Source organism: Amphiura filiformis, chromosome 17, assembly GCF_039555335.1.
Source record: "Amphiura filiformis chromosome 17, Afil_fr2py, whole genome shotgun sequence".
Lineage (NCBI taxonomy): Eukaryota > Metazoa > Echinodermata > Ophiuroidea > Amphilepidida > Amphiuridae > Amphiura > Amphiura filiformis.
Genome location: NC_092644.1, coordinates 37,907,203 through 37,931,256, shown reverse-complemented (window position 1 = coordinate 37,931,256; position 24,054 = coordinate 37,907,203). Strand labels below are relative to the sequence as shown.

The window sequence follows — 24,054 nt, the reverse complement described above, 5'->3', positions numbered from 1 at the left end:
TGGTTGGGTAAAAACCAATAAGTGGCATACCATTGGCAAGCTTGGACTTTAAGCTTTTAGAAAAACAAGTTTAATATTTAATTATGTAAATTTTATGCAAATTAACTCATGAATAATTAATGAGCTCATAGCCAAATAAGATCAAAGAATTATTTTCATTTACAATTTTGAAGTGTATGAGTACATCAATGTGGCATTTTTATGCAGTTTTAAATACACTGCCATGTTCCTACATATAATACAAAGAAATCCGAGTTACTTTGGACCATATTTAAAAAGTTTATGGACTTTTTAGGGCAAAATTTGGCCTAAAAATGGTCAAAATATGCAGGTTTCCAACATTTTAAACCATTTTATGATGTGTTAATGGTAGTTATATTAGGAAAAAAGGTGTTTTATTGATAGAGAAGTGATAAATTATCAAAACTGTTCCAAAGGTAAGACCTTATTTGTGTAAACAATTTGTTTACATGCATATTAAGCCATTTCGTGCCATATGGCACGAAATTGATAGGGGGTAATAGAATAGGGTTAAAAGTCATACAACTCCCAACCCAATGTCAAAATTTGTATTTGTTTATTATTATGCCAAATCATCTGGCCAAAGTTAGGGCTCACAACTCACAGGGCCCCAGCAAACACAAGATTGTTTTTTGAATATAGAACTTTTTAAAAACATTTTAGAACATAAATGTTGAGCTACATAAAGATTGAAAAAAAAATAACACGATTTGTAAAAAAACGAAAATGCCTCGAAAACATTTTTATAACATTGACAAAATGTCACTTTCTAACCGCCTAAGGGCTTTTTGGTGACGGGAAGGGAAAGAAGGAAGGAATAAAGAGAGAAAACAAAGAAAGAAGTTGTTTGCTCTGGGTTGGATTTGAACCTGAGACCCCTCGCATGCCAACCATTAGCTCGGCGACACGTAGCCATGGGTGTTGGGCTTCGCTGGCCAGCGAAACTGTGCCTATACAATGTATATCACTTAGGGCGATTGTGTCATCACACCACGTGGGATGCACGCACGAACAGCGCATATATCAAGTAGTATTTTGTAGTAATTAGTACAGTTAGGGTTAAAATATTTTTGCAACAATATTTGAAAGAAATTATAGAGTAAAACATTTAGATAATGTAAGTTGCAATTGTTTTGAGGCAACATTTGAAAATGTTTTTAAAATGTTCTAAAACATTTTTATAATCTTTACTGACCCCTGGCATGGATTCGCCATCTTGCTACCAAAATGAGGTTCTCCCTACAACGCCAGAAAGCTTGCAATGCGTATGCAGTAATTACAGCATGCATTTGTAAGGCGAATGCACACAATACACAATTTGTGGGTGGAACCTCTTTTTAAGATGACCGTGCAAAGGAGTCAAAATAAACCACCATGTTATCATTTTCTGGCAACCTTTGTGCACCAAATTGAAAATGTTACAAAAACACATTATGTTTGCTGGGTTGGGAATCCCTGCTCTATAATCACCATAAAAGTCACAGTTTAGCCTCACTTTAATAGTTTACCACCATGAAAGGTACATTTAAACATATAGTTATTACATGCATATAGCAATTATTAACTTAACACCAATTAGGCTTAAAAAATTGTTATGTCTCAAAGCCCATGCGCATGTTCGTTTTTTCTTGGCGCATCCATATCAGCTGAAACGGCAAATCAATTTTTTTTTTTTTTTTCCTTTTTTATGGTTTTTTTGCAGTAAAATCATGAAATTCTGTGACAAATTTGGAAGAAAAGTTATTTGATTTGATACTCGCATTGTTTATTGATATTTGTACTTCAATAATGTAAATCAACTCCAATTTTATACTGTGTACTTTTGATCACTCAAAAATGACATCTTAATTCAAAATTATAAAAAAAATCTTTCAAAAAAACTTTTAAAAATACCTCATTCCGAATTTGTTTTTGAAACTGCCATGGGCTGTGAGACATAACAATTTTTTTAGCCGTATCTATATAAATATATAAATACACAGCCAGACAACTCCATTATGGGTGAAGTAGAAGGCATATGCACTTTTAATCTTGGTTCACAATAAAAGGATCATGCTCTAGCAATGCCCAGTCTACTGTAGAACACAACATTTTGACAGCACTAAATTTTTGAAATTTGGAAAGAATCATCATTTTTGCAGCATATAATATTTGTGAAATAAATAAATTTTCTTAAAAGGGTATTTCGTGATCCACAGCCTCATCCCCCACTTTTTTCAAAAGAAGTTGAGATTTTTATACCACTGGAAACCTCTGGCTACAAAATGTTTATGTACCAAAAATTTCTTGCAGATTAATTCGTTTAGTAAAAATATCGTCAAATTTGGATACGAAATGGCAAGAGTGGCCTATGGAGCAGTGTAATACACATAATCATGCATAACTCGCAAACGCAAAATCGGAAACGACTCAAATTTGGGAATAAGCTTTTTTCATGGATATCTACTGGAAAATGTCAAAAAGAGGATGCTAGGATCACGTAATCCTCCTTTAATGTAAAGGCCTAATAATAGTGAACATGAAAATCCATATCACTCGCAAAATTTTCCTGCGCACGAACATTTCATGCTCTACAGTAATCATGTAATCAAATAATTTGTGGTATTCACTGCAACAATGTGGCAGATTTGTCAATCTCATAGCATTGATTTAATTTGTTTTCATCATGAAACATACCCATAGCATAACACATAGTCTACTCGATAATCTTATGACAAAGGTTGCAGCATGTGTGTTGCTGCATGCAAAGCTGCATGCATACCAAGTGTTCCACAGTGGACACAAATTAGTTGAAAGGCCAGCGGGAAGACCTGTAGTATTCTTTTGCACTATTTTTGCCTCGTACCCCACCTAAAGAGTTTCAGGCCAGAATTTCAATAACTTTTGAAATGAGAGCCCAAAGTGTGTAATTAAATTCACTTAAGATGTTTTGCCTCAAACAATGAAACATCTTTCAACCCTAATATTTCACAGGGTAAATTAGAAAAAATATTGGCTTTCCACTTACAAAAATGTATACCAAAATCTCATTTTTTATAAAAAAACGGGATGAGGTTTGTTAATTGGACCATGTCCTTTAACAATATATTTCAGAGACCAACATGCACATAATGTGACACAAACAAACAAAATAAATTTACAAAAAACTCATTTTGCCTGGTCCTGCCACATTATACCAAGATAACTATTAAGGTATGCATAGCTGCATAGCTAACCCCATGATGGAGTTGTCTGGCTGTGTTATCTGTGTATCTACACATGAGTTATCATCATGACAAGAATTCAACAACTTCATCTATTTCTCGTTGTCTAGCTTGTTCGTGTGCCCATCGATCCTCTGATAGCTTAGGTGCTATGTTCCATTTGTCATGGTATATTCTCTTCCCACAATCTGGACATTTCTTACCACCTGCAGATGAGGGAAAATAAACGAGACACATAACAAAAGTGGATTCAACTGGCCTCTATAGCACTTTTGGCATTGTATAGTATAAATATTAACTGTCTTAAATTTATGTGATGTTAAGGACACAGATTCTTTCTCATCAATTTAACAATCCATCTTTTACCGAGTGATTATATTTCTACGATCACATTAATTTAAGACAGTTAATACTTGTTTAAATGAAGTCTCCGGCAATCACAGCATTATGCCTTATATGTTAGAAAAATACTTATCAAGCATGAACCACGTGGTTTTATTTAAAATAAACTCATATTGACCATAAAAACAAATAAAAACACCCGGCTCTCAACACACAATATTCAAAATTCCCGTGCCAAAAATTGTCTAGTGCAATGACATCATGGTTATTTGTACCCAATTGTATACTGGGACATCATTGCACTAGACAATTTCGGCACCCAGGAATTTTGAATTGAAAGACAGATGTTTTTATTCATTTTTAATGGTCAATATGAGTCTGTTTTTAATAAAAACATGTGATTTGTGCTTGATAATAATTTTTCTTTAATGGCATAATGTTGTGATTGCCGGAGACTTCCTTTAATATCACTCATACAAAAAAATGACTTTTTAAGAATGTTTTATACTCATTTGACACCATATACACAACACCAAGTTTTGCCATTACCTATCTATACTCAAATAATTCACAACTAAATCAGGGAGTCTATGAATGAGAAATGACACATGCACAAGTTGCCCAAGGAAGCAGTCTTTTCCCTGCACATATATGACACATATACTACATATGGCTAAGACATGAACGGTCATAACGCATTACATGATATAAGGGTCGTTGGGATGATAAAAATTATCAAACAGCGTTAGTTGATAGCAAAACTATTACATGGTAACACACCATATCTATGTAGTATTTATGTAAGAGTGCAATTGATATAATCAGTGTAATGATCCAGGCAACTGTTTCAAGTACACAGCTATGTTAAATCTGTGCATGTTTGCACTTTGCACTAGAGCTTTGAGTGAAAACAAAATTCACCTGTTACCATCTGATCCAGTGGCGGCACCAAGGGTGGGGGGCAGAATTCTTGCCCCTAGTTCCTCCCCCCCCCCCCCCAAATTATGAAAATGTCCACTTTTGGCGACAATTTTGCGCAAAATTTGTTGATTTCCACTTCTGAAATTCACCTTGCCCACCTCCCATAAAATTCTGGCGCTACTGATTTGAGCAAAGTAAATTTGCCTGTTTAACTCACCTGTAAATGGTGGTATCTTCATATATGCATCTACACATCCATGATGGTACACATGTCCACAGTACATCCATTCCACATGTCTGCCTGATTTAGGATCATTTATTACATGCTGTAGGTTAGGGAAGATAATGCAGGGAAGGGTGATTAAGTTATTGCTCTACACACATTACTTGAAGAAATTACTTGAATGACAATCACAAGCTGATACCAGAGGCGGATTTGGGGTGGGGGACACACCGGCTCGCCCCCTAATTTTTTACAGAGCAGCACCTGACTTTGTGTGGGTGGTGCGGCAGGTGTAGCTTGATGCCCCCCATTGAAAATTCCTGAATCTGCCCCTGGATACATATTAAAGTTAACTTACATATGTTTCATAATTATTATGTTTTGATGGATCCAAGTTGTGATAATATTGGATCCAAAACATAATAATGATAAAATTGATGCTTCGCCCAATATTTATTGGTCTCGCTATGAGTTGTAAAATATTGGACTCGACTACGTCTCGTCCAATATTTTAAAACTCATAGCTCGACCAATAAATATGGGCTCAACCGATCCAATTTTATATCATTATAGGACAAATGTGGAAGAAAATATCAGGAAAAAAATCAAATTTAACCATCTTTACTACTTTCACCTCGCATGACTTTGAAATGACGATACATATTAAAGTTAACTTACACCAAGTTTCAGACCTTTATAGACCTTTTTCCAGTGACATCATTAATTAAAATTGGTTCCCAGAGACAGCCTGTGTGATAACACAGCATTCAGAGTGATCTATGTGCAAACGAAAAATGAGCAGCCAATGCAAAAGATAACATTGCGTTACACGCTGCGCGATATACTTTGCGTTTGTCATACCATAATGTATAAAATATAAAAGTTACGAAATGAAGTATCAAAGAAACGCTTTCCTTTATACTTTCCATTTTGAAGGCTCAAAACAAGTTTAAAACAATGTGGACCATGTTTGAACACACTGTTTTTTGACAATAAACTAAACCTTATGAGAAAATAAGCGATGAGGTGTGCCTTGATTTTTTACATCTAGATCCAATATAATTAACACAAGCTGTCTCTTGGACCCAATTTTGATTAATTGTGATGTCATGGAAAAAGGTCTATCGGATAAAAGGGCAAGAAAATATCAGGAAAAAACCAAAATGGACATAAGCAGCCTTACATACTTATACACCCCCACTACCACTAAACAAAAGGAATATACTATCACAATAACCCGCTTATGGCTAAAGCCAGGGGGATAAAAATGAAAATATTGAACACTTGTTTCTTCTAAAAATCTTACTTACCTCAGGTTTCTTAGGGAAAGCCCTTTCTTTGCAAACAGGACATGGCAGCACTGGAAACCTTCGTATACAATCTTTGACTAAATACTCTACAACATGGCGTAGTGAAGGCTTGGGCTCAAAAGGTGGTTCACTGTAAATTGACAAACATGTTTAGAATTAAATCAATGAATATCCAACAGGAATAGTATGTCAGATGAAGTCAAAAAGGTTTACAAATTGTTAACTCATCAAGAATACTGCCCTTGTATATCATCTTCTTGCATGTAAGGTCCATCAGGTACATTGAAGCTAGACAGGTAGATCCCTGCAAAGTAGCTAAACAGGTAGGTCCATGCACAGCTCGCTGATGGTGTCTTCATCAAGCTCTTGAAGTCCAGGGGCACCGTGTGGGACATGTTGATGGTACAGACATCGATGATGTGCTCCATCGTTTGTTTAAATGTAATAACTGACACCATCTTCCAAAGACATCAAAAACTTATATCATTTTCAAAAGGCATCAAAATGTAAGGCCTCTTGACCATTGGTTCCAGTTGAATTCCAGACACTCCCTATATATGGTAGGCATAACCTTAATATTCTAAACATGGGGACACCCATTCAGGTAACTCCATGTGAAATTCACACTCTTTATGCGGATAATTAAGGTCATGTCTTCCATAAACTTATGGGCTCGCATACATTCCAAGGATTATGTTTGCTTCTGTTTTTGACTGCTGGTATTGCTTTTGTGACCTGTAAGGAAATTCAGTCTTCTTTTAATGGCAAGGCTAATTAAGGTTACTTACGATGCATTAACACTTCCTGCTCACAACCCATAAATGGGAATATTCCCTTCTCAGCAAATCCAAGATCATGGCTGCCATAGCAATGAGCTTTGATGTGTAGCAAAGGTGAATTTTGAAAACTACTTATGAGTAATGAGGAATAATCATTTAAAATGCTTATTAAGTAATTATAGTATGTTTTCCCCGCAGACTACTACAGACCATGTGTCAACAGTTAAAGTCCCTGTGCATTGTATGCTGTGAATTATCGCATATTCCTGAGGGCCGATTGTTCGATCATGATGTGTTTAACAATCATGCCAGCGCTGCGTGCATTCGCTCGAGCTATGTGTGTCTTCACGTAAACACGAAAGGCCGTAAAAATATGCAGTATCGCCTGTCGCATTTCATAGAACAATTAGACATCATTATCGGGTGATGCTGAGACTTTGACCGATTGAACACAGCCTGTTATCTCTATCGTCAATGGGTTTTCCCTCACTTGCATATCCAAGATGGCTGCCATTTGCACCGTAAGCAAGGAGCGGGATTTTTATGTCAGAATTCTGCTATTTGTTACAAGTTCAGCGTTTCAGTTTTCACTTACCCTGGTTTGGGTTTCTTGAGAGGAGGTTGAACACGCCGCCTTGCTAATTCTGTTGCTTGTGCTACAAACATGGTTTTGAACAAACCAGGAAAATTGCTGTCATCTAGTTCAACGCTGCAAATGAAATGCATATACAGAATTCTTTTAATGTTTACGTCCACATAATGAAGACTGTGTGAACTACATCAGCTTCAAATGTTTATTAGTTACTAGGTGAAGTGGCGGTATGGTACCGGAAATTATCATGCACAAAGTGCCATACTGGGTCAAGCCCAAGGTTGAGTATTATACTGAGTGAAATCAATGCATGATAATTTCATTCTAAATAAATAATATAAATAAGTTTTTAGGCATTCTAATTCTTGCAAAAAAGTAAAAACATTACAAAAATCAAATGACTTTTCCGTGTATTAACACGCGTAGCACTTAGCGTGCATTATCAGCACAACCCAATACTCCGAACATTATTTTGCCCTCCATGAGTGACATGCCCGGGTGACATGCAAACAGGGAGGAGTTGGTACTCTTTGGTTCTACCTCATTGGGAGGTACAATGTACACTATTTTGCCCTCCATGAGTGACGTGCAAACAGGTTCTAATCTCTTTGCTTACAACAAAGTCTCACCTAATCGGATGTTCAGGATACTCATTTGGCACTTTGCACTTTAACTTGACAAAATATTCCTGTACTTTGAGATGTAATGTGATGACGCCAGCTTTCTGTTTGGTTTTGATTTCATCGTTATCTGTGATTAGTTCTTTCTTTATGAAGGCAAGTTCGTCACTGCATACAGTAAATGGGTTATCATCTAAAAACTTTCTGATAAATAGAAGGATGTCTAGTACCTGTGGAAGAGTGGTGGAAAGATGAGTGTTAATGGTTTGGTCATTTTTTTTCTGTATGATGAAATATTATATTTGAATTTTTCTCCACATCCATAGGGTGAGATTCCTGACAACTTGGTCATCATATCTCTCATTTCTTATGACCACATATAGGCCTACAATCCAATGCTAAAAACATTGCTAAAAAATGTGCGAAGCAAACAAAAAATTGCAACAAGAAATGTAATTTATTTACAAATTTTGTAGATTTTCAGGGTCATTTGCTAAAAAAAATCCTGACCGATCGACCTTACTTGAAAAGTCCGACCACAGAACAGTCAAGTTAGCTCAATCAATAAGACATTTGACTATGGTGCAAGAGGTTGCGGGTTTGTACCCTGTCGGTGGTTTAGTATGCTCTAGTGGAGAAATTTTGTAAGCTCGTCAAAACTGCTATTTTCATTACCAAATTGTTCATTTCAAAAATAGCAAAAGACAATTTGAATGACTTATCCTTCACCTTTAAGCAAATTATAAACAATTTTAAATTTTTTACACTTGTGCTTGCCTGCTCGGATCACTGAATGGGTCTTTAACTACTAAAATTTAAGTACAAAATTCATAGTTTCAATGAGCACTTACATGTGGTTTTCCACACAATTTCTTTGCTTCTGCATCACATATAGTAGTAAACCCATTGCACAGTCTCTCTGGTATCGTCTTACTCTTGATTTCAATCACAATAGCATTACTAGGATAGCCATCAGCAGGAAACTGTAGACATACCACCAGCTTTTTATACTTGGTTTTTCTGTGGATATTTACAAACAATGTATGATCAGTGATATAGAATATCATCAGCCTGCTACGCTAATTGCCTAAGTCATATTTTGTAATTTTGAGAAGAGGATGTGGTTCAAGCATGCATCAGTTACGTAATCACCCTAATTATTTCGGATTATTCCCTTTTATTAGTCTCATTATCATTTGTTCTTGTTCAAAGATTGGTGAATAAATATGTTTAAATGCATGCTTGAACTATATTTTGTGATTTGTTCTCAAAATTACAAAAAATGACTTGGGCAATTAGCGTAGCAGGCTGACGATATAATAAAAAAACTCAAATCTGAGAACAATACTTCAGTTCCTGTCATATCACACGTATCATGCTCATGACTTCGAACTTTTATTTATTTCTTCTTTAACCGGGGCAGTGACCAGCACTGTTCTCCCTTGCTGCCCAGGATATGAAGTACCTATTTTCAATATAGCCCCTTTCAGTTACAGTGCCTCATTGCTTAAACTTTCTCCTACTTTTGCATTTAATTATGTCATACTCAAATTTATGTAAGTTTCACAGACACACCGTAATAGAACAGTGTAAAACAACACAGTCACACACAAATTACCATCTTTATGAGGGAACTTGAAAGTTGAAACAAGCATTTTCAAAAAGACAATGCGTTATTAAATATGTCCTCCAAATGATGACTATGTATGCTTAAAATACTGCTCTTTAGAAGGGGGTGTGGGGTGTGTGTGCAATCAATTGAATACCTGAGTGGAAGAAGGGCCCAACTCCATCAAATCTGTTTTTGAGATATTAAGAAAAAACTTAATATTTGGAAAAGTTTTATAGGCAGAATGTTATCATCTTCAGGGGACATTTAATACACGAACATACAATATTACATATATTCGAAATTATATATGATGTTTCCATGGCAACGGTACAGGTCTTAATACGAGCTGGAGTTGGGCCCTTCTTCCACTAATATACTGCAAGTGCCAGTTCCGTAAGCAGATGTGTTATAAATAGCTACAGAAATTATGGTAATTATCCATTAATTGCACAAGTAGAAGCATGTAATATGTTAACAAAAAAGTTTATTGTAGTGAAAAGCAGATTTCATGGATGAACAAAATTCCTCTTTAACCAAAAGAAGGGCCCAACTCCATGGAGTTGGGCCTTTCTTCAATGATAACCACGATTAAGTGTACATGGAAGACTATTTAGACTTAGGGAACAACCCAAAAGTTCGATGAAGCCCTATAAACGAAAGTCCTTTCGTTAGGGAGGGAGGGGGTCAAAAAGTCCAATTACGTTTGTAAAGAAGTAGTTAAAACATCGGTCAAAGTTGATCTTTTTTAAAGATTTAATATATAATTGTAAAATTTTAGTATTTTATGAAGTACGATATTGACATTTTACAGTGGTTGCTTCAAATGATTTCAAATAAAAGAAGCTCTCAATGAACTACTGTTTGCAGATGATCAATGTCTCATCCACCAAGACAGCCTTAGCTTACAAAACCACACCAACAGACTGCACGCAACCTGCCAGAAGTATGGCATGAGCATAAGCATCCCAAAGACAGAAACCATGCTGATCAGCCGATCCCAAAAGACCTTGGACATCAAGATTGACAACACAACCCTCCAGCAATCAAAGGAGTTTAAGTACCTGGGCAGCATCTTTACTGAAGACGGGAAGATAGACCGAGAAATTGAAACCAGATGCCAGAAAGCAAACAACATCACCTTCATGCTTGGGCCTATACTTTCCCACCCAGCTGTGCCAATGGATGCAAAAGAACAATCATCAACGCAATCTATACTCCGACTCTCGGGTACCGGGCACAAACATGGGCTAAAAAAAAAAAGACTGAACGGAAGATCACCACCTGTGAAATGAAATGCCTACGAAAAGCTGTAAACAAGACACGACGGGACAAAATTAGAAATGAAGTCATCAGAGACATGGTTGGCACCAAGCCTATGCTAGACCAGATTGAAAGCCATCGCATCAAATGGTTTGGTCACCTTATGCGCATGCCCACAAATCAACCAGCCCTGCGGACCTACAACAGCAAACTGTCCGGTACCACGCCTGTAGGAAGACCAAGAAGAAGATGGATTGAGGGGGTCAAGAAAATCCTGACAAGGCACAATACCAACCTGACAGATGCTACCCATGCAGCCCAAGACAGACGTCCCATCATTTCCCAGCGACTCTGAGAGGAACAAGCGGAGGACAAAAGTAAAGTAAGTAAGTAAGTACTCGCAACCTGCAACTTGTAAGTTCATTTTTAAAGCAGCTGTACCGCATTTTGATTCTTTTTTATATGAAAATTCAGCAAGTCCTAATTTTTATGAAGAAAAATATTTCAAAATAAAATAGAATTATTGTTTTTTAAACGTGTTCAACATCCTAGCAATGTCGCACCCTCCATAACCCCATCGACCATAGCGACGGCCCTGTGCCCCATGAATACGGGTTGGAATTCCCGATATTTGACACTTACGTTAGAGGGGAGGGGGGCGGGGGTTAGCTTTCTAACGAAAGGACTTTCGTTTATAGGGCTTCATCGAACTTTTGGGTTGTTCCCTTAGAGAGTGTATTTTGGCTCATCTTTCACACACAAGGAATTACAGTCTGGTGGCAAGAAAGTGCTGGGTCTACCTCATTTTTGTAAATTTGGAGTTGGGCCTTCTTCCACTCAGGTATTCAATTATAATGCATTTCGGTCGTCATTTTTAGTTTTCAATTGACATTGATCGGATCATTGGATCTGGAATAGTCAAATGAATCGCGATGAGGCTAGCAGAAATTTGGATTGGGTGAAAATAAATAAGTTAGAATCGGGTGTGATGTTCCAAATTGTTCAAGATGGGTCAGGTTGGTATTATTTAGGGAATAAATTCCAAGATTAAGGTGGAAAAATCTTACCCCACAGGACACTAGCAGGTATAGGTCCTTAAGAAACCCTTTACACATACTTTCATATTTAAATATGCAGATGTTTATTGAAATCATCATTTACACCCCGCCCATAATAATGTGCAAACACTTAAATGAGTCTGTGCTAAAAGTTTGCTTATAGTTAATTAATACTATTTATTTTATAACAATACAAGTTTTCACTTACGTAATCTGTACTCTGATTTGAGCTGGATGACATGTGATGACTTCAGAGCCTTCTATTTGAGATGTACATTTGCTCCTTAAATCTGATAACTCTTTCTCTATGACAGCTGACGATGTCATACTGACAAAACGTTTTTTCTATAAAGTCAACCTGTGAAAAACAAAAATATCAATCAGTGTACAATTAAAACTTGCTGCATTTCTACCTTTGTGTAGCTTGTATACTCTCATGAAAATTGACCTAAAACTGGACCGGCGATAGCACATGCACTGCCTGCATGTCACCCCCCCCCAACAAAAAAAATATTGACTACTATGGCTTCAAGATATTTAAAATGAAGCAAAAGCATGCAAGATTTATTTTAGATATTTCACATGAGCAAAATAATAACTGATGTTTTAACTACCGGTACTATTCTTAACCGCATGAATATACGCGAAGCATGTGATCCAATCATATTTTATTATTTGTAAAAACACAAACGCAAATCGAGGTAATTAATATCTCACAATTGTTTGACAGTAAAATGTGTAAATGTTCTAGCGTAAATATTAGTAACCTCCATGCGTGCCGTGTTGTGCATCGCACAAACTGATCATGCGTTTGCCTTTCGTATTGGATTGTGCGCTACCTTATTTGCACAGATTGTGCTCGCTCGATGCGAATCTCCCAAAATCAGCCATCGAATCAGCCATTTCAGCATTTAATCGATTCTATGCCCCCTCCAAGCGTAGAAAGTCAAAAAATTTAGCATTTCAACATAAATACCGTTTTAAGACCGAAGCTCTACCTGATTACAGGGTCGCATGTCATAAAGTGGGCACAATTTCCATTACCGGTACATGTTCAAAATTAACAAAAATTTTATTTTTTGATGTTATAGGTAGTGACTCTCTCTAATAATTAACACCAACTTAAGCTTGAAAACATGTGTACATACTTTTTGTAATAATGCTTAATTACTTAAGGTTAGCAACTATTTTAAACTGTTGTGATTTGGTCGTTCACAGCATCTTGCGAATGGTAGTGAGCTTTGGCAAAAATTGCATTGATCATTTCATAGCGAGTGTGTAGAAGAATTCAAATATCACAGATATAATTTTGTAGGTCTTGTGGTTCTTGAGTTATGTTGTAAAGAGGGCTGAAACAACAGCACTTTTGTAAAACGTACATAACTCATTAACAACAATAAATCAAGCAAGCTTTCAAAGTATATGATTTGTAGAATGAACTTTTGCAAAACATCAAAGTGTTATTTCTCAATAATAAATGGATTTAGATAATGAAAATCAATTTTTTTCTGATTCGACCAACAATACATTGTGTACCCTAATACACAGGCGCCTATGTAAACATCAAATTTCAAATGCGTTTTTCTCGAATTGGACATTAATTACAAAAATGTTTTATTTTTTGCACCATACATGTATGTATCAAATTTGGAGGACATGTTTTCTATTTCTCAAATACATTGTAAATTGTACATCTTATGTGATTATACAGGGTGCACAAAAAATAAGTTAATTTGAAAATAATTTTTGGCTATAATGTTTGCCTTTTATCTCCAACAATTTTTTGAATGCAATATTCAGATTCCTCATGCAATTTCCTTTCAGAAAATGTATACTTTTCTTGTGGTTGGGTCATTATCTAATGTTTAATGGTATAACTTCGGCTCAAAATATAATAAGATACATTGAAAAAGTGTACACCCGGTGCCAAAAGACATGACCATTAGGGTGCATCAAACGCCACTCATGCCATGCAGATTTTTTCTACCTGGTCTTAAAATGTTCCATTGGGCTAGAAAACACCCTGTGTAAAATTTGAAAAAAATTGAAGGTGGTCTAGGGTGGCCTCGGTGGCGTGAAAAACTTCTTCCTCAAGTTAAAATATGAGGATATTGTTCTTGACATAGTGACACATGTGCTATATTTAGGCTTAGAGACAAAACGCAATCTCGCATTTCACGCCGTGAATCTCGCTTTTTAGTGCTTTTCTCGCTTTCAAAACATTCATTTCTACCACGAAAATCTATTTCTGTGGCGCATGGTTGCAGAATTCGACAACCATTACAACTGATAAGCTTAAAGTTTGACCCGATTTTCCAGCCTGATTTTGCAAAAACGATCCATTTTCTGGCAAATCCAAGCAACATTGCAAGTGATATTCTTTATTTACTACACAAATCATTCAGTATATTGACCTTTTAAGCTGATTTATGAGCAAATATTTGTGTATTTTTGGTCACTCGCCGGCGTCAGTTCTGCTCAAGCAATGCAATGGTTAAATTCAGAAATAGAGGGCAGTATATTATTTATTTAATTAATTAATTTTTTTTTAATTTTCGCCAATTTGGGGGCATAAATCTCGCTTTTTCTCGCATTTTGCAGTTGCCATCTCGCATTTTTGGTCAAAAAATTGCGTTTTTTCTCTAAGCCTAGCTATATTCCTTCATCAATTCACCATGACTGTTCTTACGAAAAACGTCATTTTGTGTCAATTTTTCTCGAGTGATCGTCAGACATCACACAGTCGCCATTGTAATAGGTGATCAACAAATGTAGTGCTGGGCTCACATGTTCAAGAAGATATGACACCGGAAGGGTGTCACCATCAGTTTGCAATGACAAGTCAACGTTTGCCAATCGGGAGATGGATTGATTTGCCCAGCACTGGATTTTCCCATTGATATATAATGAGTGGCGCTGGTCGGTCGTCAAAACAACTTTGATCAAGCAAGGTTGTAGAATTAAACGGACTCATAATATAGTCGGAATTTCAGTACTTCAGGGCCCGTGTTTCCAGTTAAAAGTAAGCAAACACTTCAGCTAAGATACTTAAAGCCATAATGTACGAACTTATAATATGAAATTGGTTAATTTTTTTCAAACCTGATTTTTTTGCATATTTGTAATGTTTACACATGTCCCAACTTGCACCTAAATGGAATCGGCCAAATTTGTTGTCTTTTGTAGGTCAACAGAGCAAAGTTCGACATATTATCATAATTTAAAAAATATGATAATATGTCCTCCCATAGAAGTTAACTGCATGTTAAATGGTCAAAATAACCAGTGGGGTTTCTTTCACTTTACCTTGTTATTTCAACTTAAAAATGCACAGCAACCCTTCCTGGCAGTTATTACTAATATTATTTCAACATTTTGAATAAAAAATAACAAAATTAAAATTTGACGGAAATCGTACATTAAGGCTTAAATGATAAATGTTAGCCAAGTTAAATTGTAGCCAAATTGGACAATCTAAAGAATTGTTTTAATGCGTTAAAACTGATGACGCTATAATGACTGAACGTGATACTAGCACTCTCTATCTATCGTGTCGTCGTGGATAGTAGATAGAAGATTGTATATAGGTATGCCAGGCAAACCTTAGTTAACACATTTGCTAGTCAGCGAAATTCGCCTAGACCGGGGACCAAACACAATACATATTTACATAGAAATTTCATTTTTTTCAAGAACAGGTCGGTCAAGGAAACCTACATTTATAAATATGTTTTCTATACTTCACTTGACCCAAATATATGATTTTTTATGGTGATGAGACACTCACACATGGAATTTTAGAGGGATTTTGATAGCAGTTCCATTAAAAAAAGCTGCTATCATCATGAGACTAAGATCTAGAAACACCCCCGTAATGCTGTTTTGGGGAATTTTGCTAGCAGAATCTTTTTGATGAAAGTCGATCTTTGAAAAGATGCAACTTTGCCACGGAAAGTGCAATGACAAAAAGGTTTTCAGTTTTGGCTTTCTTTACTCAAGAGTCAAGGGCTTTAATTTGATATATAAAATGATGCAGTTTGATGGCAAATTTAAATTCACCTGGCATACCTATTGTATACATTATTATCATGCCAGTGGCTGGGGCCAGTCAGTCACAAGCGGCTACGGGACACCAGCTAGGTTAGGTAACCTCAGTATTTTCTTGTCAACTTTTTGTTCGTTTGTTTATAATTTGTTTCAGCATTTCCCAAAAATTAAAAGGTAGTGCAGAACCCCGTCAAAAGTCAACATTTTATTTTATTTGCAGTTTTTTTTTTCTTAAATTTTTTATGTTTGTTAGTTTTTCATTATTTCAGCATTTCCCCAAAATGTCACGTGTGTTTTCTTGCAGTTTAAACATTTTTTTTTCAGTTTTATTAGTTTGTAATTTATTTCAATATTTCCACAAAAATTCACAAATAAATTTTTCTTACAGTAAGCCTATAACAAAAAATCAGTTTTTGTTAGTTTTTTTATAATTTATGTCAGCATTTTCAAAAAAATAGAAAGAATGGGGTGTACAACCTCCTGAGCCGTCTTTTAATTTTTCTTTTTTTAAAACTTTTTTTTTCATTTTTGTTAGTTTTTTATTCAGCTTTTCCCAAAAATTCCAAAATAAAGCGGGATGTAAACCCCGCCCCCCTCAAATCGACTTTTTCTTCCCCTTTTTTTTTTTAATTCTTTTTTTTTCTTTTTTTAGTTTTTGTTGTTTTTAGAATTTATTTCAGCATTTTCCAAAAATTACAAAAGGGGGGTGTAGAACCCCTAAATCAACTTTAAAATTTGGGCGATTTTTTGGCTATTTGGGCGACATTTCACGGCTAATACCCGCGACTTGGGCTAAAAAGTTTTGGCAACCCTGCCAATTAGATGTTGATTGACAGGATGAGTGGTCAACGGATTACTGCTTACTGACTGTGTCAGTCACCAGTCTCAGTCAGATAGCCCTAGAACTCTGGCCATATAGTACCGGTATCCGTTTATACTTCCACTAGGGCCAGAGGCACTTACATTGAAAAATTTGTTGGAGATGCTTGAACGATCCAGTACAAAACATCAATGCTTGATCGAACCAATACAAATGTGTGTCAGGTCACTAATTAACATGATAAAACCCACTTGAGAACACACAATCGCCAGTCATTGCTGGTGACGTCATAGCCATAGGCGGTGCCATCCTGGGTCTCCCCGATTTTTCAGCTATATTTTCTTGATTTCGGCGGAAAACACAATCCATCCTGATTTTCCTGTTTATGATTTGGACCCATAAACCTTCTTGTTGCACTGTGCTTGCAATTTTTGTGAATTTTATCGCCAAAGGAACTCATACAGGAGTTGTTTGCTCTTGCCCATTGATCCCATCCCATATGACTGGACTGCAGAATTTTGATCCCTTTGTTTTCCCAACTACATGCGCAATATCATCTCAAGTGCTTTTAGCGGGACTGAAAGGTAGGATCATTCCTCTTTTATTAATGCAATTTATTACCTGTACCACTACCAATCATGAAGATGGCGTGTGATGAAGAGGCTAGACATTCCATATTGATGAATTTTCTCATGTTATCATCATTCGTGTTACAAATACATGCAGTTGTTTTGATTAACCATGGCAACAGTGGTGCTTCCATTCACCAACCAAATAGTAGTAGTATTATAAGTATACATACATACCATGGAGATACTTATGTAGGTTTTGACAACCCTGATCCTAGTCTGCATACAGGTGCCCGTCCACCCAGTTTAATCTTACAGGGTGTTGACATTTCTGAATTTTTGCAATACAGTGAAGCTTGGAGCTTACATGTTTCCTTGTGTGCCATACAAAAATCATCACTGGCAACCTGTGTTTTGAAATTTAAATCTGACAACACATATCATTTGTTCCTCGCAATCCTCCTGAGTGGTCAAGTTGAAACCAATCCTGGCCCTCCCAATCCGGCATATCCTTGTGGTATTTGTCAGAATGAAGTCCTGGATAATGATCATGCTCTGCAGTGTGACTCTTGTAATTTCTGGTGCCACACCAATTGCTGTGGCATCTCGAGCATGAATTATGAAGCTCTCTGTGATCTGCCATCTAGCTTCTCATGGATTTGTTTTAAATGTGGTTGTCCAAACTTCAACAGCTCTTTGTTTGGTACCATGTCTGTTGAAATCTCAAATCCATTCTCTGTTTTGGACAGTAGTTTTGACTGTGATGAATCAGAAAACACAGTCCATCTTGACCATCCTTTGACATCAACCCCCAATGATCCTGACAAATGCCCGAGGTTTGCTCCGCCCCAAAATAAGCACACACCCAATGGGTTGAAAACTATGATCATTAACTGTGATGGAATAAAGAGCATCAAAAAACAAGCTGCTTTTCTTGCTACCATTGAACAACATAGCCCCGATATTATCCTTGGGTGTGAAAGCAAGATTGAGAGCAATGTGCCCACTTATTCTGTTTTCCCACCTGGGTACACAGTTTATAGAAAAGACAGGAATGTTCATGGAGGCGGTGTCTTCATTGCCACAAAGGTCACCCTGGTCTCAGTTGATATACCAGACATGGACTCAAATAGTGAACTGATCTGGTCATGTTTACAATTTGCTGGCTCAAAACCATTTTATATTGCCAGTTTTTATGGTCCTCACCCAGCTGCGAGCAAAGCCAAGGCCCTTGAGGATCTTTCATGTTCTGTCTCCAAATTATTAAATCAGCACAAGAGAAGTCCCCCAAATATTGTCATAGGTGGTGACCAGTGTTTACTCTCTCTGGAAATTGGGTGCGCCAAATGAAACATTTTCTTCCCAAATTGGCCCAATTTTGGCCCAGTAATTCCCCAAATTGACTAATTGTAATACAGCATTACAAATTTTTGTGAGACAAAAAAATTTTCACTGGGCCAAAATTGAGACATACGGCCTCTGAGTAAACACTGGTGGTGACTATAATTTCCCTGATATCAACTGGGACAGTTGGTCTACCACCAAGTGTAGTACAGCTTCAATCCATCAGAAATTTTTAAACTTTCTTCTTGAAAATTCTCTTGCTCAGCTGGTGAATAAAATCACAAGACCACGGTCAAACAGTGTTCTTGACCTCATTGTTACGAGTTGCCCGCAGCTCATAAATGATATTGAGTCATTACCTGGTATATCAGATCACAACATAGTTCTCTTCAACATAAGTCTGAAATCTAAAAGGCAATCCAAACCACCATTTAAGTCGTTTAACTTCAAACAAGCAAACTTAGAACAACTAAAAGCTGACACACAGGAGTTCACTTCAGAATTTTTGGCAAACAATCCCCTAGAAAATTCAGTGGACACAAACTGAGTATTATAAGTAACAAGATCAAAGAACTTATGGACGAGCATGTCCCTCAAAGCTTAAAAGTGGCAAAAGACATCTGCCATGGATTACAGTCCCTATAAAGAGACAAATGAGAAAGAGGGATCGTCTGTATAGTGTTGCCAGAAAATCAAATTCCTCCTCCAAATGGAGAAGTTACAGAGAGTATAGAAATGCTCTTGCTAAAACTATACACCAGGCACATTTAAACTACACCAACAACATAATCGGTGGTAGTTTGTCTGAAAATCCCAAGACCTTTTGGTCGTATGTCAAGCTCATGAAAACCGAAAATCTTGGCATCCCAGTTCTATGCACAGAAAATAAACTGTGCACCACTGATGAGGAGAAAGCCCAAGCCTTAAATGAGCAGTTCCAATCTGTTTTCTCATCATCGTCTGCCAGAGATATACCTGATAAAGGCCCCTCACCTCACTCGAGCATCTCACCACTGGTCATCCACCAGCAAAGAGTTCTTAAACAGATGCAACAACTGAACCCAGCCAAGGCCAGTGGTCCAGATGAAGTGCCACCGAAGTTATTGAAACCTGTTGCTGAAGAGTTAGCCCCAGCCCTGACTGTACTCTACCAACAATCCATTGATACTGGGGACGTACCAGTCCAGTGGCGCCAGGCACTGGTTACAGCTATCTACAAAAAAGGTGACAAATGTGATGCAGCTAACTACAGACCCATATCTTTGACATGCCTATGTTGTAAGATGTTAGAGCACATAGTACTGAGCCATATGGCCAAACATTTGAGTTCCCACAATATCCTCTTGGACTCACAACATGGCTTTAGAGAACGCCTGTCAACCGTTACTCAACTTCTCACATCTGTACATGACTGGGCTAACACTCTTGACAACCATGGCCAGACAGACGTAATATTGCTTGATTTCAGCAAAGCGTTCGATAGAGTTTCACACCCACATCTATCCGCTAAGTTGGACTTCTATGGGATCAGGGGATCTACGCTCCGATGGATCTGTGCATTCTAGCTGATCGCAAACAAGCTGTATCAGTCAACGGTACTCACTCAACATGGGGTAACGTCACATCCGGAGTACCCTAGGGATCTGTGTTGGGGCCAGCCCTTTTCCTATTATATATAAACGACATCCAAGACAACATAAAATCAAACATCAGGCTATTTGCGGATGATTCCATCCTTTATCGTGAGATCCACAACCAAGAAGATCATCAAATCCTCCAAGAAAACCTGCAGGTTCTTGCTGATTGGGCTACTGATTGGCTGATGGACTTTAACGTCAAGAAGTGTGCGGTTCTTGCTATATCTCGCAAAAGAAAACCCAGTCATTTCCAATATTCCATTCTTGGGCAGCCACTCACCAGTGTAGAGCAACATGATTACCTAGGTATCTCCATCTCCAATGATCTTCGATGGAACTCCCACTGTAACAACATCATCAAGAAGTCTAACAAGACCCTGGGCCTGTTATGGAGGACATTATCACCCTGTTCCAGAGATGTTAAGAAGAAAGCTTATGAGGCCCTGGTTCGTCCACGTTTAGAGTATGCTGCAGCAGCTTGGAATCCATACAATATCCCTGGTGAACAAGCTAGAGCAAGTTCAGAGAGCTGCTGCACGCTTTGTTTATGCTGATTTTCGTCGGACGACCTCAGTTACACCTATGATTACCAGTCTTGGTTGGGACTCCCTACACGTAAGACGCCTGGTAGACCAGAGTGTGATGTTCTACAAAATCCACAACCAGTTTGTCAATATCCAGTTCCCTCCATGTGTTACCCCTGCATGCTACCTGTCTCGCAATGATCATCAATTGAAGTACCAGGTACCAACTCCATCTACCGAGGGTTTCAAGTTTTCCTTTTATCCACGCTCCATACGTGTTTGGAATCATCTTCCTCCATCAGTTGTGATCCAAGCAACCCCAGCTGCCTTCAAAGAAGCTGCCCTTGTGTCAATCAGGGGGATGCTTCCGCCACCAGGCAGCAAACTCCTGTAAACCAGTCTCCAGTTCCTGTATATAGTGCACCCTCAGTTCATCGTTGGATGGTTTTTTGCCGTAGCTTTGTTTTTCTTCACCTTCTTCACTACGCACCGCACCATGGCTGTTGACGTCACTCTGCACCGTTACATCCTAGTTTAGCTCAAGATGAAGCTGTAAAAGGATTACACTACCAAGTACAAGTCATTTCTAAAGATGCATTTATACTCAATCGCTTTTGCAGAAATCTGAATCGCACGCATGATCAGTGAGTGTACTAAATCGCCGTCGTATTTGCCTGCTGAGCGTGCGCATGAATCGCTGTTTTTCACAAGCGACACGTAGGCCTATATTGACACCCTCTGTCGGTCAACGTTCTCTAGAATTGCACACATAACTTGTGCAGCTAACGACAATGATTCAGTCTAATGATGAGTAACCTATGGGGCCATGCGTTTTGAACTGGTAGATTTTCGTGTGACATGAAAAGTTCACTTTTTCAGTTCCGCGAAATGCACCAATTTTCATTTGATATTAATTATTTCAGTAACTGTGTATGCTACCATAGGAAAAATATACATATTCTGAGAGGAAATTCCACAAGGAAACCAAAAATGACATTGATTTTTATGTGGGGTTAATGGTTAGGGAGATATTGCAAGTAGAATGTGAGATTTTTCATGAAAATTTTTCAAAACTTTGTGTGAATATTTTGTTATTATCTTATACCCCACATCAAAAAGAAAATTATATTTAAGCTCTATAGAGCTAGAGCTTTCAAAAATGTATACATTTACTATACTACCTGCTATAGATTTTTCATGGCGTAAACATTTTGTCGGAACGTAAAAAATATACAAATTTGTTCAAATTCTCGTAATGCTCTTGATAATACTTGTACAAATAGTTACAATTTATGTTACCCTGGACACAAATTTGCACAAAAACACATACATACAATGTTTTCTAACTGATTGATAACTAAAAATTTAACCAATGCCTAACCTAATTACCTTTTGTACAATTGGGCATACCGGCACTTTAAAGATCTAGAGTCTAGTAAGTTACATGGAAATGGAACATATACATGTATGATGTCGCATTATATCTGTGGGCTTCAGGTCAAGTCACCCTGTACTCTGGGCCAAATAATTCCTTAGTGCTTTAAGTTTAAGTTCAGATTTGATTATTTAAATTGCAAGTTTTGCACAGCACTTTTGTCACTTTCTTTTGCATAAGGCTCCATCCACCCCCTTGGGTAACTTACAATTTTACACGTCAATGTTGTTTTTTTAAACAATTTTCTTGTAACTGACTGTAGGGACAGTCTAAAGCTTTTTTCAGTTGCACTTATAAACAGTATTAATTAATAATTTTACCAGCCACAAGACATCAACAACAGAAAAACGATGACTACAAATTTTACCGCATTATATATTTCGCCTTTTCTGCATGGCAATAACAGCCGCAATTTCACTTCAAGTTCAGGGCTCCAGTTTCCAACCTCTAACTTATAAACTGATAGACCTAAATTATACAGTATGCCTAATATTTAATGCCAATGATGAAATAAAAGTTGAATTAGCTGAGTTAAATCATTTTAGGTAGGTTACTAGCTATAAATTAGCTGATTTCTATTCCAAACCAAATTTACCGCGTGGGAGCCACCGCGTGGGAGCCACGGCTCCACCCTGTGATTTTTTTACCTTAACAATCATAACTCTAGAAGTTCACATAGTATGTGCAAAGTTAAGGTACCATTTTAAAGAGCTCATCAATAGCTTTAATTTGATATGTAATTTACCTATGCAGGGTATCATGATGTGAACTAAAATTGAATAAGAATGTAAAAAATCTTGCGCCAATGTCACGGCTCCAGGCTATCAGTGTACCAGTTCAAAACACATGGCCATGGGTATAAACACAGCTTTTATACACGACAGCACAATGACTAATTTACATATAGGCACAAAAGACGTGTTCATGTACCGTTACTCAGCCAAACACGGCAGAGTAGGTCCCGGATGTTCGGTACATGTTCCTATCTCGTCAACGTTATACCTTTCCAACAAGGAAAGAGATACGAAAAGCGAACGTCTACACTACAGTCAGATGAGTTCTGAATCTGAACCTGAGCTGAGTGACAGTCACATACTTTCATCCATAACTTCATTAATATTGGCTTAAAATACACCATTCACCTATCATTTTATAGGGAAATGTATCATCTTCCTAGTCCTTACAATTCTGGATTAAAATTTACTTCTGTACAACTTAAAAATTTACGGATCATAAATTGTATCTAGAAATGTAGCAGAATTCGGCAGCTTTGCAAGTTACTTCCGAAGCTTTTAGTTTACAGAATTACACACGATGATCATATGCACTCCGATGTTATTAATTCGATTTAAACAACTTACCTATAAAACAACCGTTTACACTTTTATTTACGAAAAAGTTTGGTAAACTCAACAAGGAAGACGTATTTTACGAGAAAATTGGGCGACTAAAAATTGTGTTGCAACAAATCTTCACAGGGCTCACGGAAGTAAACGGAAGATTTCCAGTGCTTTTTGTTAGCCCTGTGAATTTGGTTTTCTTTGTTGGTGACAATAATTTTAATAATAAATTCTTAATTCCTTTCCAAATTACAAAATAATTAAACTAGATGAGCGTGCTTTTCTCTTTAATTATTTATAACTTGAAGCATTACATAAAATATTTGACTTTTGTTGACTTTTTAAAGATTTTATTACACAAATAGAGCATTCAATCAATCATCTAGAAAATATTCTA

General features: G+C 37.1%; 1 protein-coding gene across 1 annotated transcript; it reads right to left on the bottom strand.

Moving 5' to 3' along the window:
• Positions 1-3,192: 3,192 nt before the first annotated feature.
• On the bottom strand, positions 3,193-23,796 carry LOC140137748 (uncharacterized). Its single transcript, XM_072159514.1, has 8 exons — positions 23,679-23,796; positions 12,150-12,299; positions 8,863-9,031; positions 8,021-8,241; positions 7,395-7,508; positions 6,021-6,150; positions 4,705-4,813; positions 3,193-3,430 (listed from the first exon to the last, which is right to left on the bottom strand). The coding sequence occupies exons 2-8, from the start codon at positions 12,266-12,268 to the stop codon at positions 3,291-3,293; spliced, it is 1,002 nt and encodes a 333-aa protein (XP_072015615.1). The 5' UTR covers positions 12,269-12,299; positions 23,679-23,796; the 3' UTR covers positions 3,193-3,290.
• Positions 23,797-24,054: the final 258 nt, after the last annotated feature.

Excerpts from the sequence above, each read along its gene's own strand:
- LOC140137748 (XM_072159514.1), bottom strand. The coding sequence starts at position 12,268 with ATGACATCGTCAGCTGTCATAGAGAAAGAGTTATCAGATTTAAGGAGC. Across the intron at positions 8,242-8,862 it reads AATTGTGTGGAAAACCACAT|GTACTAGACATCCTTCTATT; the intron begins GTAAGTGCTCAT and ends ACTCTTCCACAG. Across the intron at positions 7,509-8,020 it reads TATCCTGAACATCCGATTAG|CGTTGAACTAGATGACAGCA; the intron begins GTGAGACTTTGT and ends TTTCATTTGCAG.